At 44.4% G+C, this 16,602-nt stretch overlaps 1 protein-coding gene across 2 annotated transcripts in view; it reads right to left on the bottom strand.

Annotated features, from left to right (window-relative positions):
• LOC110566447 (clusterin-like protein 1) overlaps positions 1-16,602 on the bottom strand; it is a 51,419-nt gene that overhangs the window by 3,258 nt on the left and 31,559 nt on the right. Inside the window, exons 9-12 of one of the 2 annotated variants that reach the window (XM_060368138.1) lie at positions 4,286-4,553; positions 2,668-2,741; positions 851-1,025; positions 61-162 (exon numbers count right to left, since the gene is read on the bottom strand). In XM_060368138.1, the coding sequence (XP_060224121.1) occupies positions 61-162; positions 851-1,025; positions 2,668-2,741; positions 4,286-4,553 (619 nt within the window). Of the gene's footprint in view, positions 1-60; positions 163-850; positions 1,026-2,667; positions 2,742-4,285; positions 4,554-11,471; positions 13,496-16,602 lie in introns of those variants that run through there. The other variant, XM_060368139.1, reaches the window with a different exon arrangement.

The following is a 16,602-nucleotide window of genomic DNA, read 5'->3' as shown; positions in this document are numbered from 1 at the left end:
CACCTCGCTTCCCTTTGGGTGACTAATGCATCCAAAGGAAGACGACGGGACGCTGTCTACCTTTTGGGTTCCAGGCACACATGATGATTCTTCTGTCGTCAGGATTGGTTTTGATGGTGTCAATCACTTTTTGCAGCTGGTCTACTCCTTGACCCGAGTAATCTGTAGAATTGTCAGGAGAGCACACTCACTAAGTCACATCAGTACTCTGTACCCCTCCCTGGCCCACGCTACTGAGACACCCGGCACATTCTGGGTATCTTAGAGCTTGGTCCTTGGGGTCAAGGTCCTTTCTGAACCCATGCCTGCCTTAAGGAGCTACAACAAAATCTAAGTTCTTTTCCACCCAAGTCTTTATAACTGCTGTTTGGAAATGTGTTGCCCAAGGGCTCATGGGTTGAAATGTTAATTCTCATTTTGGGGTAGAAATTTACTCCAGTTTTGTAACCCTTTAGAAAGTGATTAGGATTAGAACTTCCTTAGGGGAATGCAGGCAGACACACTGCTACCAGTTTGCTATTGCCTCGGCCCTGCAAGGGAAATGGTCATCATAGGTAACTCCTGCACCTTTTCCCAGGTGAACCTCCTACCCTAACCCTCACAAACCAAACCTGTCACTATTTGCCAACGGCACAGGTATAGAAAGCCCCAAGTAGCTCACCATGTCCAATAAGTAAATGCTAGCCACAGAGAGCGTTATTCAGCCCTCGTGAGATTTAGCTGCAATTTCTCCACCTACAGTGGAGAACTCAGCATCGCTTCCACAATGTTGCAGATGTATCCTCCATACTCTACAATGGATCTCTGAGGAGGACCACTGAGGAAACCTGAGGCATTGCTACCTCCTCACCTGCATCCATATCTTTGTAGTCTGCTCCAAAATGCCTCCACTGGAAACCATAAACTGGGCCCAGGTCCCCTTCCTGTCGGGCAGAGAATCCCAGGCTGTCCAGAAAGTCTCGGGACCCATTGGCATCCCAGATTCTCACTCCCTTGGAGGACAGTTCTTTAGCATTTGTGGATCCCTAGGAAAAAATGAGAGCAGAACAGGCTAAGAGGATTTTGAAGTTGGAAATGGTGGCGCACGTCTGTAAATCCCAGCATGTGGGGAGGCAGAGGCAGGCAGATCTCTGAGTTCAAGGCCAGCCTGGTCTACAAAGTGAGTTCAGGGCAGCTAAGGCTACACAGAAAAAAAAAAAAAAGAGAGAGAGAGAGAGATTTTTGAGCCACTCGTCTCCTACCCATGATGGTATACTGTCCATTCGCAGGCTATCTTTGAGCAGCTGGTCCTGGCCAGGCTTCTAAGGGCTTATAGAACAGTCTTGGCCCTTATTAGAAATTCCCTAAAGGTATTCTTTTCTATTCCCTTCAACTTTCCAGCTGACAGGCCAACAAAAAACAACATATCTTAACACTGAACGAAGACAGACTGAAGTAAGACAAATCTCAATCCTTTCTAGCACGGGTAAGGAATCAAGGGTCTGGTAGGTCCAAGATTACGAAAGTCACACTACGTGCTCTATTTTTCACTTATGCTGTGTGTAAGCGTGGTGTGTGCATACACGTGTGTGCATGAGTGCCTGAGCCCACGGAAGCCAGAAAAGGATTCTGGCTGTTCTGCTCTATCACTTCCTACCTTTCCCCTTGAAACAAGGTCTCTGACCAAATCTGAAGCTTGTTTGGGCTACACTAATGGCCAGCACGCACCAAAGATCCTCCCGTGTCTACCCTCCCGTTATAGCACTGGGGTTAGACACCTAGGATTTTTTTTTAAGTTTTATTTTAATTTTATGCGTATGGTTGTTTTACATGCATGTGTCTGTACGCCATGTGCATGCAGTGCCCAAGGACAGAACAGGGAGTCGGGTATCTTTGAACTAGGCTTACAGCTGCTCGAAAAAGAGCAACAAATGCTCTTAACCACAGAGCTATCCCTCTAGTCCCACACCCAGACTTTTTATGTGACTGCTGAGGCTGAATCAGCCCTCCTGCTTGCTCAATAAGTCCTCTTTTACCTACTGAGCCATCACCACAAGTACTCTAAAGAAGGGGTTGAACTTGTACTACGGCCCAGAACTCAGCTTGTCTCCTGGAGTACTCTCAACCAGCACTAGACAGAACCTCATTTGTTCTGGACCAGGAAAGAGAGGAAAAACTTGGGGCTGCTACCACCTGTCACCACACCCCTCCAGTATAATCCAGGCACCTACCTGACTCCCTGGTTTCTACTGATCCAGCACTCTGTTTATGCTGAACACCTACCACGTGGCTGGCTACATTCTACACCTAGGACTACAACAGCAAATAGGAGACATTGATGCTCTAACTTTGGGGAACCCACAGGACGCTTTTTTTCCCCCATAAAGAGAAACAAGGAATCGAGAAGGGAGAAGAATCCGCCTTGACTAGATCAAGGCTATCTGAGTGGGACTGGGAGACTCAGACTCCATATGGAAGGAAAAGGTAATGGAAATGGCAAGGGCCAGAGGCCAGGGCAGAACTATCCCAGTATGTTCACATCACTGAGGAGAGCAGGAAGGGTGGGAGAGAGAAAAACATCTAAAGCCAGAACCAGAAAACGGGCCAGAGAAGTGGGAGTGGCCAAAGAGCCACTTCTAGGACCCTTATTGTGAAGACTGGCTCTTCCAACAGCAGCACCGCTCCTACCTTGATAAACCACAGCAGCTCCTCCAAAACACCCTTCCAGAACACTCGTTTGGTTGTGAGCAGAGGAAATTCATCTGAAAAACAGTTTGTCATCCAGTTAAAATGTGGTAAAATACAGCAAGCCTCCATCCAGCTTTCTCTGTGGAGAAACTGCCTGGAACACAAAATCCTTGAGGGGCTGCAGGAAACAGGGAACTCCTGCTCCCCTACAGGACAAGTCAGGGACACCACAGTTCTACAGAGACTCAGGGGTCACCCACGGGCAAAGAGAAAAAGCTCCCGCCCACTACTCAGACACGGTGAACGCTATCATTGGGGCGCAATGACAACACCCAAAATGTGGCTTCGGACACAGCCTAAACGCACCCCATGCCCAAGTCTCCCATGCTCCCGGCAGAGAGGTGATATCACTGGTAAAAACTGAAGAATAGTTTTCAAATATTTGGAAACAAACTGTCCTCGTATATAAAAACAGAATTGTTTACTAACTCATGTCCGTCAGGGAGCTTTGTGACCTCCACTTCACAGGTACCTAAAGGAAATGCACAAGTTTGCACAGTTTAAGAGGCAAAGGGGCAGGACAGGTCAAAGCAACTGACAGGTAAAGTTAAAAGGTCCAGGCCAGAGACGCCTGAGTAAATGTTTTGCAATGAGAACACTGCTTACATTGCTTCCATTTTTAACATCTCCACGGGAAAGCTGAATGAAAACCAGAGAGATTAAGGACAAAACACAGACAAGAAAACAAAACTTGTCCACAGTCTAATAGAGGTGGATTAAAAACTGGGTCTGTGGTTCATTGGAGTCCACTGTTCTCGGGTGCCCTTGAGGCTGCGCATCTGTGCAGTAGGAGCTGAAGTTTCCAGAACATGTCTGAGACTGCGTGAACCCCCTAACAATGAATGGGTATATCCTCACTCAAGGCTATTCTCCACGCCAGGGTCTGGCTGCTCATCATTCATCCTAAGGGCCAACACCATTAACTCCCGCCCCCAGCCAACACTAGGAGGTCCCGTGCCCTTCCCAAGCCCGAGCCCTCGATTCCAACAGCCCAACGAGAGCGCTTCTTCCCCGGGGCCAGCCCGTGCGCCCACACTTCCTCCCGGTTCCTTTTTAAAAGCCCAGGCTGTTGGGGAAAACCCCAGTTTCCGCCTCGGGCCTGGGATCTCCCCTTTTTCCGCGCCTCGGTAGCGCCGCCCAAGTGATTTTCGCTCCAATTTTAAAAACTGTTGCAGAAAGGGAAAGTTAACTAAGGGTAGGAAGAGGAGGAGCAAAGTCCGGACCTCAGGGCAAGCTCCGGACCAGCCGGGACGACAAGTTTCTCCCACCCCCTCCCTCGGGCCTCAGGACAGGCGGTCACAACAGGAGTTAAATAATAATAATAATAATAATAATAATAATAATAATAATAATAATAAAAGAAAAAGAAAAGGCGAGCCTTTGGGATCAGGTTCACCCGCAAAGCTGTCACCCAGCAGCCCTGGGGCGGGGACGCTGAGCTCAGGACCCTAGAGCCCGGCTCGGCACTAGCCGCGGCCGCCCGCCCCGCGTCCCCGCGCGCCCAGACCGCCGGGTCCTCCCGCAGTCTAGCCCGCCAGCGGGGACCAGCCACGCTCACCTCTCAGGCTGTACCGCGCCTGCATGCCGAACACCGAGAGCGTGCCGGTGCCGGTGCGGTCCTCCTTCCTGAACCCGCAGCGCAGAATGTGCTCCACCTGCCCCAGGTACTGCAGCTCCCCGTGCCGCGGTTCCTCCGCGCCCCGCCGCAGCTCGCAGCCCGCGACCGGTAGCTCGCAGCCGGCGACCGACATAGCGGAGAAGTCGGCGGCGGCGTAGTTGGCGCCAAAGCAGGGTCCTTCCGCGCGCTCTTTTCCCCGCACTTCCTGCTGGAAAGATTCGGGCCAGTTGGAACTGGCGGACCCCGCGCCCACGTGGCTCAAGTTGTCGGAGCAAACTCGCTCCCACGGGCGTTCCCAGGTCTCTTGATTTACCCTATCTCGGCGCTAAGACCCTATAGGGTCAAGGCGTCCCAGCTCTAGGGAAGCTGAGGTTAGAGGATCAGGAGTTTAAGGCAATCCTTCCCTCACAGCCAAGTTCAAGGCCATCCTGGGTACGTGAGACCTTGTCTCAGGAAGGGCTTTGGCTCAGACTAGAATACTTTCAGAGCTTGCCTCTTTATGCAGTGAAGATTAGGATCTTGTTTTCCTAGCCCGGGAGGGGGTTGGTTCCTTGGGCGTGCAAATTTAAAAACAAACCGCTTTGTTGCCTATTATCTAAAAAAGGACAGAGCGATTCCCATTCTCATGACTATTTTCCCAGCCGCGCTGAAGGCTATCAGCTGGAACAAGTCGAAGATGCACATTGCTAGATTTTTTTTTTTTCAAGCATTCTTTAAAGTGTGTACATTTAGTGTGCGTGCCTTGTAAGTTTTTGCTTACATATCAGGGTGTGGAGACAGCTCACCAGGCTTGGTGGTAAGCCCTTTACCATCTCTGTTACTCGGCTCAGCTTTTCAAATTTTAATGCCGCATTTTAATCATTGGTGCGTAGAACTATTTGGTGAGTTTAAAAGGTACTAATACATTGTGCTGTACCTGCAACAGGAGATCTGTTACTTCATTTAGGTGCCCAACGAACTTTAAATTTTGGTTGTCTGGGGATACGAAGATAAGATTTGGGCTCTACTGAAACATTCTAAACACTATCAGTTCCCCCCTCCCCGAGACTTGAACCCAAGACTTTCCACATGTTTCATGCCACCACTGGGCAATAAAACCAGACCAAGTCTATATTTTTGAGGGTTTTTTTCCCCTTGTATCTCACATTTGTCATTTTTGCTTATGGCATGAGTTGGGTAAGAATCCCTCACCCCAAAGGCCCGTGTGTTAAAAGGTTTGCCGGCCAGCCTGGGTTATTACTGGGAAGTGGTGTAACCTTCAGCAAGCCTAGTGACCAGAAATAGCCATTCTTGACGGCAACACTGGGATCCTGGCAGCTTCCTGTTTCTCTTCACCTCCAGCCACAAGGTAAACAGGGTCTAACTTCACAACTGGGAATCACAATAATGTGCTGTGCATGGTAGGGTAAGGTGTTGTTCCCATGGACAAGAAGGCAACTAAAAGGAGCAACTGTGTTCTGAAAACCAGCCAAAATAAACCTCCATGAGATGAGTGTCTCAGGTACCATGTCACAGTGGACGAAGCTAACACAGTGGTGGGATTCTCCCGTGTTCCTGCTAACGTTCAGCCTCAAAGCTCAAAATGGAAGTGTTTGTGTTGTTAGGCTGGAAAGATGGCTCAGCAGTTGACAGCCCTGGCTGCTCTTACAGAACCACCAGTGGAATCCAGGGCAGAAAAGAGTACAGACTACCCAGTTGTATGTTAGCTTTGTGCTAATTTTCTCTATGTTGAGCCTACCCAGGATAAGCCAATCATGGTGAACCAAAACCCAGGAGTGGACTCTTATACTCTCATGGAAAATCCTTTACCATAGCCTTCTTTAAGAACCTTGTTTTGATGGAAAGGGCTCTTTGAAGCTAGGTGCTAAATACATATTAGCCAGAATAAATGATACTCAAACAAGCATCTATTAATACATGTAACAAACACTTCTATCACAGTGCCTTGCTGTGTTAACAAGGAGCAAGACAAGCAAGGACCTGGTCTTCGTGGAACTGGTTTTCCAGAAGAGACAAATCATTAGAAAGTTTCCAAGCAAGTTTTCTTAGATGGGCCAGGATGGGACACATACAGAACCGAGGTTCATTCCCTGGTGCTGAGGGCTAGACTAACCGGAGGCTTTCCCTGAAGCCCTGATGTATGGAGAAGGAACACCCTCCTTCTCTGAAACCAGGATAAGCTTGGCAGAACCGGGAATGGCCTGGGGGCCAGAGCCTTAGGAAGCTTCAGCTGTGAATCCCGAGAACCCAATCTTCTTACCCTTAAGGACTACAGTTATCAGTCCCAAGGCTGCTGTATGCTTGGTCTGTAATGTTCTGGAGATACCCTGTGTACAGCATTGCCTGGTAAGTTTCCTGCTGACTTTATCCCATGTATCCCCTGGAAATAGAAGGTAATGTGCTATACTTCTTACGAGAGACCTCCCAATCCAAACACATCTATATCACCTTATCTTCTGATCTCCTGGTCCTCTCTCAGGACATGTCACTCAAGAATGAGCTGCTAGTTCAGGTCACCCCAGTGCCATGAAGAACTTTTCAGTTCATAGTCATAACAATCTGTAACATATTGTTGGGATCCAAAAATCCAAAACAACCCAAACAGGCACAAGAGCCCAGCAAAGCGATCACTTTCTTTGAATTAGGCAACCAAAACTAACCAGTCAGGGACAACAGCACAGACTCAGGAGCTGACTGTATCTTCAAATATTCAAACAAATTTAACAAATGACAAAAATGTATTGTGCTCAGGTTACTACTGATTGATTAGGGCCACAGAGCAGACTCAAGCCGAACTGTGACCCAGAGCTAGAACATTACAGAGTTCTTAAACCTGAAATCCACAAATATCTTTGCCAAGTTACAGTTACATTTTTCCACCAATCAGGATTTAGGGATAGGGAACTTCTTTTTGTTGTTTGTTTTTGTGAGACAGGATTACTCTGTGTAGCCTTGGCTGTAGATCAGGCTCACCTCTAACTCCCAGAGATCCCCCTGCCTCTGACTCCCAAAGCGCTCCAGTGGTACCAGACTTTTTTTTTTTTTTTATGTGCATTGTTTTTTTTTATTTTTTAAGATTTATTTACATCCTGTCTGCATGTAGACCTGCACTCCAGAAGAGGACACCAGATCTCCTTATAGCTGGTTAGGAGCCACCATGTGGCTGCTGGGAATTGAACTCATGACCTCTCATGACCTCTGCAGGAGCAGCCAGTGCTCTTAACCTCTGAGTCATCTCTCTAGCCCAATTGTTGTTTTAACTGCATGTATGTCTGTGTAAGACTGTTGGAGCCCCTGGAGCTGGAGTTACAGACAGATGTGAGCTGCCATATGGGTGTTGGGAGTTGGACCCCTGTCCTCTGGAAGAGCAGACTGCTCTTAACCGCTAAGCCATCTCTCCAGCCCCCGATAGAGGACTTCTTTATGAACATTTCCTTGTTGTACACTTATTGGTTAGGTTATTCAACTGTGCCAGGGTGACTTGCCTATTGGTTGGATTATTCAACTGTTATGGGGACACTTGCCTAGCATTCATGCTTCAACTTGCCAACCAAATCCAAGTACATGTCTCTTTTTTTTTTTTTTTTTGCCAAGCAGGATGTCAGTTACTCAGGGAGGTCTTGAGAATTTAGTCTATTTGGCCCCCTTTCAAAATGGAAGTTTTATTCAAAATGCCTTCAGTTTGGCTCCTTTTTACAACATATTATTTTATCAATATGAATAATTACAATGGTAGTGATCTAGTATGAATATTTGATACCTATTTATTTGGTGTTACAGAAAATTTCTTTTAGTTTTAAACCTCAGTTTTTAGATTTTTTTTAATTGATCAACAAGCAATAGTTGGGCATAAATATACATTATTGATAAAATTTTCAGCAAAAAATAGAATTAAAATAGAAGTTTAGGGAGAAATCTAAGGAAATTAAAATGTCTTTCTATGAAAGAAAGGAGGTGGCAATTCGGTATTCTGAAAATATCTTTTACATTCTAAGAGACTAGGACTTTTGCTGGACCTCCCAGCCAGAGTTGATCCTACACCTTGAGGCCACCGTAGAACTCAAGATTGCTAGCTTACTGTATACTCAGCCTGTTTGTTTAACCTACTTTACAGAGAACAATGTAAACCCAGTGAGGTGGCACACACCTGTAATCCCAGCACTTTCGGGGAGGGGCAGAGGCAGGAGGATCTCTTTTGGTTCCTGGCTTGCCTGGTCTACAAAGTGAATTCCAGGACAGCCAAGGCTACACAGAGAAACCCTGTCTCAAAAGACATAAATAAATAAATAAATAAATAAATGTAACCTTATGTATATGTTCAAAGCAGCATTTTGCACTCACGTGGAAAGAGGGATGAGTTCATCCACCTTTGACCCATCTAGTGGATGGACAGATATTAAAGCAAAATTTGATCTATACATGTAATGAAATAGGAAATACCAACCAGTGATACAAGATGGATGAGCCTTGAAGACATGAAGCTAGATGATACTTGTCCGTCACAAAAGGAGAGGAGTGTATGACTCCACACACATGAGATGCTAAGAGTGGTTAGACTGACAGTGACAGACACTACAGTAGGGGATAACAGGAAGGGGAGCCAAATGTTTAATGGCTGGAGAGTTTAGTTTGAAAAAATGAAAAAATGTCTAGAGATGGAGAGTGGTGAAAGTTTCACAGTAAAAATGTACTCAATGCCTCAGAATTCTACATTTAAAATGGCAAATTTCATGCTATGTATATTTTACCACAGTAAAAATAACTATGCAAAAGCTTAATCCTTTACCATATAAAAGATTGAATAATACTTAAAAAGAGTGGTGGGGACAGATGCTTTAAATTGAGCTAGGTTTTATGGTGCATGCCTTTAATCCCAAAACTCAGGAAGCAGAGGCACACAGGCCTCTGTGAGTTCAAGGCCAGCCTGGTCTAAGGTATAAGTTCCAGGACAGCCAGGGCTACCCTGAGAAACCCCCATCCCAAAAGCCAAATTTAAAAACACTGAAGTGAGAATCCTTTGTTTAATTAGAAAGTGACACATTTGGGCTGGAGGGACAGTTCAGTTAAGAAGGCATGCTAGCTAGCCTTTGCAGAACAGCAACAGCTTTCAGCTCTGGCTCTGGGGCAGTTACTGTCCTCTCGCAGCCATGGGCACCTGCACTTATACAGGTACAAACACACACACACACACACACAAAATAAAATTTTACCAAAGAAAACAAAACAGGCTGCGGTTTTAATTCTACTTTTAATTCCAGCACTTGTGAGGCAGAGGCAGGTGGATCTCTGTTAGTCTGAGGCCAGCCAGCTCAGTCTACATACTGAGTTCCAGGACAGCCAGTGCTACAGAATAGAGAGAACCTGTCAAACAAAAAAGAAAAGAAATCCAAAAAGAAAGAAAAGGAAGTGACACATTTGTAGAAATAACAGAATATAAACACCTAGGTGAGTTAATGTTTATTTTAATACACAGAACTTCTGATATGTCATTCAATAAAGGACATATTTACACTTTAAGAAAGATGTAACAGAGGTTTTGGTTTATTTAAAAATTCAGTTATGTTATATAAATATGTTTTTGTTTTAATCCCAAGTGTGGGATTTTCGTTTGGGCTTTAGTTTGTCCACAGCTGATAACTGCCCCCTGTGGGGCACGGTCTTTGCCAACTGGAAACAGCCTGCCTCGTGCAGCACAGAGAAGGGCGTGGTCTGGAACTCTGAAGGATATAAATATGAGAGCCCAGCAAGAGAAGGGGTGGCAGTTTGGAGAGATCAGAGATGGGTGGTGTGGCGGCTTGGAGGAGACAGAGAGAAACGTTTCAACACGGCAGCTTGGAGGAGATTGCTTGCTGCGTTTGCTCTTGATGGAGATTGGTATAGCCTGAAAAGAACCCATCGATCCTAAACAGCAGGAGAAGCGAAGGGGTCTGTGCCCCTCCCCCCACTAACCTTCTCTCTCTTACCTAGGGTTAAAGGGTTGGTGGACAGGAGGAAGAAGCTTAAATACCTCAAACAAAAATAGCTTAAAAACAAGCACAACAGAAAGAATTTTCATTTTGAACACAGTATAACTAGTTATTAGTCAACATAAGAACGTTAACACTCCTTCCTAACACAGGGCTAACATACTTGCCTATAATTATGTTTACTGTGATGAGTCTGTATTATATCTTAGGATTTGCAGGTTTCAGCTAAAGAGATAATTCTTGTTGGATGCAGGATGTGTTACCTCTTATCTTTTAAACAAAAGTAGCTATTGTAAAAGCAACTTTTTATTCACCTGATTCAATTGTTGTCTTGGAGGATGATTGCCTCCATCTGCTAGTTTAGGCCTAGTCCTGGAAGCTTCTAGCCTCTGAACAATCTAACCTAGGCCTAGAATGTTTTCAGCCTCAGAGACTTACTGACTGCTTAGTAAGTTTACCCTATTCTTTCTGAGCTCTGGGATGGCTGGTTCAACTCAGCTGTTCTGGCTCAAACTCCTCTCCCAGCTGATTTATTCAATCTGACTTTTTCTTGGACCCTGAATTTCTCTGCTTGGCCTCCAACTAACTCCAGCAATTTGCTCTAATCTCCTGGCTCCTTCTGTCTTCACCTGTGTTCTCTCTCTGCAGCTCTATTACTGTCCTGGTAAAACTGCCTCCTCTCCTCCCTCCGTCCCTCCTCTTCTCCCAACCCCCACGCCCCATTGAGTAGCTTCCCTTTTCTCCCTCTTCTCCTCAGAGTTGGGCCTATCCTACTCTATCAAATCTTTCTCTGATTCATCTTTTCTGCCACTCAATTAGACGTCACTTTGAAACATGGATGCTTTCTTCTGCAAACTAACTTTACCTACCTTGTTTGGGATTAAAGGCGTGTACCACCACACCTGGACCTAAGCTTTTCTTTACCTGAAACTTGCTCTATACCAGGCTGGTCTGGAACTCAGGTCTCTTTGCTTCTGTCTCCTAGATTAAAGGCATGTTTGTATTCCAGCTGGATTACAAAGACCTAAAAGGATGTGATCTCTTGCCAGAGCAGCCATGATCTGAATTAAAATTCTTCTACAAGCTATAGTCAAAATAGTAATATTTAAAACTATCGTCTTAGTGTATTTTTTTTTGCTGGTGTAAAATATCAGAACAGGTAATTTGGTAAATGTTTATAGCTTTCATAAAAATTCACATATACAAAGTAATACAAGACCCACATGTGGACATTGTTTGTGCATATTAATTTCATAAAATAATAGGCTTCATTTTCATATACATATGTAACATAATTTGACTGTATCTACTCCCTAATACCCTTTCCTTTCCTCTCCTCTTTCCCGGACCCCCTTCCTCTTCTCTACTACTTTCTTGTCTTTCCCCCTCTCCTTTTTCTAGATTCAGGTAGGAATAGACCTTTTGGTTTTTTGAGATGGGATCTCGTATAGCCCAAGCTGTCTGAAATTCTCTATATAGCTGAAGATAACCTCTGACTCCTGAGTGTCCTGCCTCTACCATGCCCAGCACTCACATGGATATTCTTAACTTCACAGTTTCCATGATTTGTTGAACCTGAATTTTTATGGTGCAGCTCGGTGGCAAAGTATGTACTTAGCACGCTCAACACCCTATATTCCATCCCCAGCACCAAACAAATACAAGAGATGGTCCCTTCCTCAGCTGTGAAACTAAACTCTGCATACACGCAGGTCCAGGCCACTTCTGTTACTCATGACCCATTATCCTATTTAACAAAATGCATGTGGTGTTTTTTTATGACAATGATGTTATCAATACTCAAGATATATAAGACATTGTGTTACAGTCTCCAACTGTGGAGCTTGTGTGTAAACCCAAGTGTGGTATAGCAAAATAAACACATCACAAACTGATATGAAACATCAGGAACCTAGGATGCATTCCAGAAGAGGGTTCTAAATATACACATGTACATACGTACATACATACCTACATACATACGTATATACATATATGTATATACTTAGATCCATTCATTTATTTTTTTGCAGTGCTTGGGGATTAAACCCAGGCCTCATCCATGCTAGGTGAACATCCAGCCACAGAATAACACATCCACCTTAATTCTTTTTAAGTTACAGCCTCATAATTCTAAAAGTAACAAAATCACATTCTCCACACCTTTTTGGGGGAGGGGAGGTTGTTTTTTTTTTGAGACAGGGTTTCTCTATGTGGCCCTGACTGTCCTGGAAATAGCTTTGTAGACCAGGCTGGCCTCCCAAAAGCTGGGATCAGAGGCATGCACAACCACACCCAGCCTAATCTCCATGCCTGTAAAAGACAATTTAGCTGTAATCTTGCCATTTTAACAAAACTACTGCTATCACTTATTTTTTTTTATTCACATTTCCTATGTATATTTTAGATTGTATTCTAAGAAACAGAATTACTAGTTTAAATATGTTACTGTTTTAAAAAAAAATATGTTACTGTTTTAAGTAATTTTCCAAATATAAATCTTGAAGGGGGAACTTTCAATCAAATTTAAGCTGATTCCTTACATTGATTCCAGAAGTAGAAAAAGGTGAAAAAGGACTTGTATGACTCTAGCTATATAATTAATTAGCAAAACCAGCTGGGTGTGGTGGGTCACACCTGGAGGTCAGTTGGCTTGGATGTTGTAACAAAGGTCTGTCTCAAAAATGAGGGAAAATTAAATAAAAGGGAAAACCAACTTATATCCCCACTGCTAATATAGAGTCTCCAAGTGTCACATTCCTATGGTCCCATTATGTAGCCTTGGCTGGCCTGGAACTGGCTATGGAGACTAAGCTAGCCTTGCATCCACAGAGATCTGCCAACTTCTGCTAGGAAAAGGTGTGTGTGTGTGTGTGTAACCTTCCAGGAACATTTTACACAGCCTTTTAACATCGACAAATTTGATAGCTCCTCCCCAATTCTTTTATTTCCAGTTATTTCTTTTTATGAGTCACCTGCCCTGTCAACAAAGCTCTCCTAATCAGCTACTCTCTTACCAAGCTTTAAAATGTCCCTTAAAATGCTGCCGAAGTTTTGCTACCACATAATCAATGACGCTTGCGCCCTCAGCACTTTCTTCAGGAAGGTTCTGGACTGTGAGGTTAGAGGAAGGCATAATTCCATCCTGTCCGGAAGACGTTCCTGCACGAATGTTTGGAACTGCCTGAAGAAGAAGGATTACGGAATAAAAAGTTTTTCATATCCTAGCACATGTTCAATATTAATAACATAAGCCCACCAAATGGATCAGCAGGGAAGTGTGCTTGCTTGCTGCGGAGCCTGAAGATCTCAGCTAGGTCCCTGGGATCCACGTGACGGGGGGGGGGGGGGGGGACCCATTCCCAACAGTTGTCCTTTGGCTTCCACTCACATAAGGAGGACACCACCTGTCCCCAAGAGGAGTCAGAGAACCCAAGTGAGCTGCTGAAGTGTTTAATGAATACTATTTACTATTGTTTGCTTTACAGACATTAATGTGAAATGCCAAATTTTGTAATTTTTCTAGGGAATGTAAGGTTATGTGTGATTTGGCAAGAACCAATTGTCTCTCTCCCTTTTCCCCTCTCTCCCTTTCCCCCTTCTTTTCCCACTCCCTTTCCCTCCCTTTCCCCCTGCTTTTGTTTTCTTTGGTTTGGTTTTGAAAAGGGGTCTCACTACATATTCAGGGTGCCTCAGCCTCTGAGGGCCACTCCTACAGGCATGTGCTATTGCTGGCTTAGTTGCTCTCTTAATAAATTAACAAGTACATATAATGTCTTTTTAACCATTTTAATGGAACTAAACTTTAAATCCAACTTGATATAATATTAACAGAACTTTTTTTAAAAAGGTTTTCTCATAAATTCCTCTATCAAAAACATAAAGGACAAATTAAAATAACAAATTTAATAATTCAATTTTTTTTTTTTTTTTTTTTTTGGTGTTTGAAAAAGGGCTTATATAGTTCAGGCTGGCTTTGGACTTCCTACGGAACTGAGGAGTACTCTGAACTCCTGATCCTCCTGTTTCCATTTCCCAAGTGCTGTGATTTTCAGCTTCGTGCCATCATGCTTGGCTGCAATTCTGGTTTATAAAGGAATATCTGTGTCCTATCTACTGTCCTTTCAGTAAATCTAACAAATGAATGCCATAATCATCTGTGCCTAGTCTAACACATAATTAATTGTATAGTAAACAACTATAAAAACTATAAATAAGCAAGGGGTATAACTTCTTTATTTGTTATCATTTGTGACGTCCAGACAGAAGGCTTCAACACTTGCAGGTCCATGATTTGCACTTTCTTTACATGATGAAATAAGAGCTGCTTTGAGAAGAATAGCTTATATAAGCCATTCTTTCGTTTATCAAGGTAGCTGAGCCTACCAGTTCTGTTGGGGTGGGGGGAACCCACACTATTTCCCATCAGGCTTCTTTCTAGTGCTCACTGTGTGTGAGCGGTCTTCTGTGCTTCTGAAAACTGGGGAACGGAGTACTATTACCTGCTATGATTTAGATGTGATTTATCCCTTCCAAAGCTCACGCTGGAACTTGATTCTCTGTAATGTTACTGAGAGCTGTTGGGGCCTTTATGAGGGACAAGGCTCACTGCAGTGAGTTGATCTCCAAGCCCCAGTTACTCTTAAGCACAGGCTGTAGGCTGTGAGGAGGCACCTCCCCCTTTACCAATGCCTCAGTCTCTCTCACACAAGTTCTATTTCCATTCTGCTGGCTGTTCCTTCCTGGCACGAACAGAGCAACACACGACCCACTCCAGAAGCTAAGAAGCTGATATTGGGCTTTCCAGTCTCCAGAATTGTGAGGTAAATAAGACCCTTTTCTTTAAAAAAAAAAAAAAAAAAAAAATTTGCTTAGTTTTCCATTTCCCCCTTCCCTTCCCCCCTTTTTTGTTTTTATCCCATCTACCTCATGACCTGCTAGGAATGGAGCCCAGATCCTCACACATGGGGATGAGGTGAGGCAGTCTTGTTATATAGCCCTACCTAGTCTGGTACCTGTTATATAGCCCAGATTGGCCCTGAACTCTCTGAAATCTTCCTCCCTCAGCTTCTAGACTACTGAGATTATAGGTGTGTACCACCATACTAGGCTTGTTTTTGATTGCTTGAGACAGTCTTCCACAGCTGAGGCCAGCCTTAAACTCCCGATCCTCTTGCCTCTACGTCTTAGATGCTGAGAAGATTGCAGACGTTTACCCCAAAACTTAACTTTTTAGAAAACCTGTTTGTTATGAGTAGCTAAGCTTAGTTTTCAAACTATGCATGGCATACAATTTGAATGTTGACAAAGAGCAAAATGTCAGATTCCCTAAAAACAGGCTGAGGTTCCAACATGAGCTGACTGCTAAAGAGATGCTCCCAGGTGAAACCTTTAAGGGGATTAGTGAAGCAACCTGGAAAAGGGGAGAGGGGCATTGCTAAATAAGAACATTGCTGCAAGGCATTGATAGCTGCACCTAGATCCACCATAGCGATCTGAATCAGTCAGTGGCTAGAGCAGGAGTAGGTAATAGGGCACTGTGGTATTGAACCTTGATGTCAACTTGATTATAGCTGCAGTCAACTAAGAGACATGCCTCTGGATGAGCCCGTGATAGTATTTTCTGGATAGATTACTTGCATGTGGCACCGTCCTGCTGCCACCTCATATAAAGAGATCAGAGGGAAAAGCTGTGGCTCTTTGTCGCCTGCCTTCACTCCTTCCTGATGAGTGCGTCTGCTATGCTGTTGCTGCTGCCGCCACAGCTGCTATCCTCTGCTGCTCTCACAACCCAGCTTCTTTAGCTTCCAATGTAGACCAATGACTCCAGGAGTCCTCCATGATTTCAACACTAGAGAGGGGTTGCTGAGGCTTCTTAGCCTAGTGGACTGAGTAGCTGCTGGTTCTCGGCCTCTTGAATATACAGACCACCCCACCGTTGTCAAACTACCTAGTTCCTATCGTGTAAGTCAGTATAATAAACCCCCTTTGTAATATTTTATTTCACTCTATCAGTTCTGTTCCTCTACAGAACATCACATATTGCACAGAGCATTGTTGCATCATTAGTTGCTATGCCCTGTATGTTTTATTCCCAGGTTCTTTTAAGGACCTTTCCACGTGTCCTAACCCCACTGGAATTAATGTAGCACTTTGGTGTACTTAATTGTGTGTGGTCATAGGCATGCATGGCTGAGGACGAAGTCAGCCAGTTTCATGCAGCACAGAGTGAGCAAATGTGGGAGTCACAGCACAGATGCAATTTAAGATGACAGCATAATTTAGATGATA

This window comes from Meriones unguiculatus, chromosome 15 (assembly GCF_030254825.1).
Source record: "Meriones unguiculatus strain TT.TT164.6M chromosome 15, Bangor_MerUng_6.1, whole genome shotgun sequence".
Classification (NCBI taxonomy): Eukaryota; Metazoa; Chordata; class Mammalia; order Rodentia; family Muridae; genus Meriones; species Meriones unguiculatus.
This window is presented reverse-complemented; position numbering and strand designations above follow the sequence as displayed.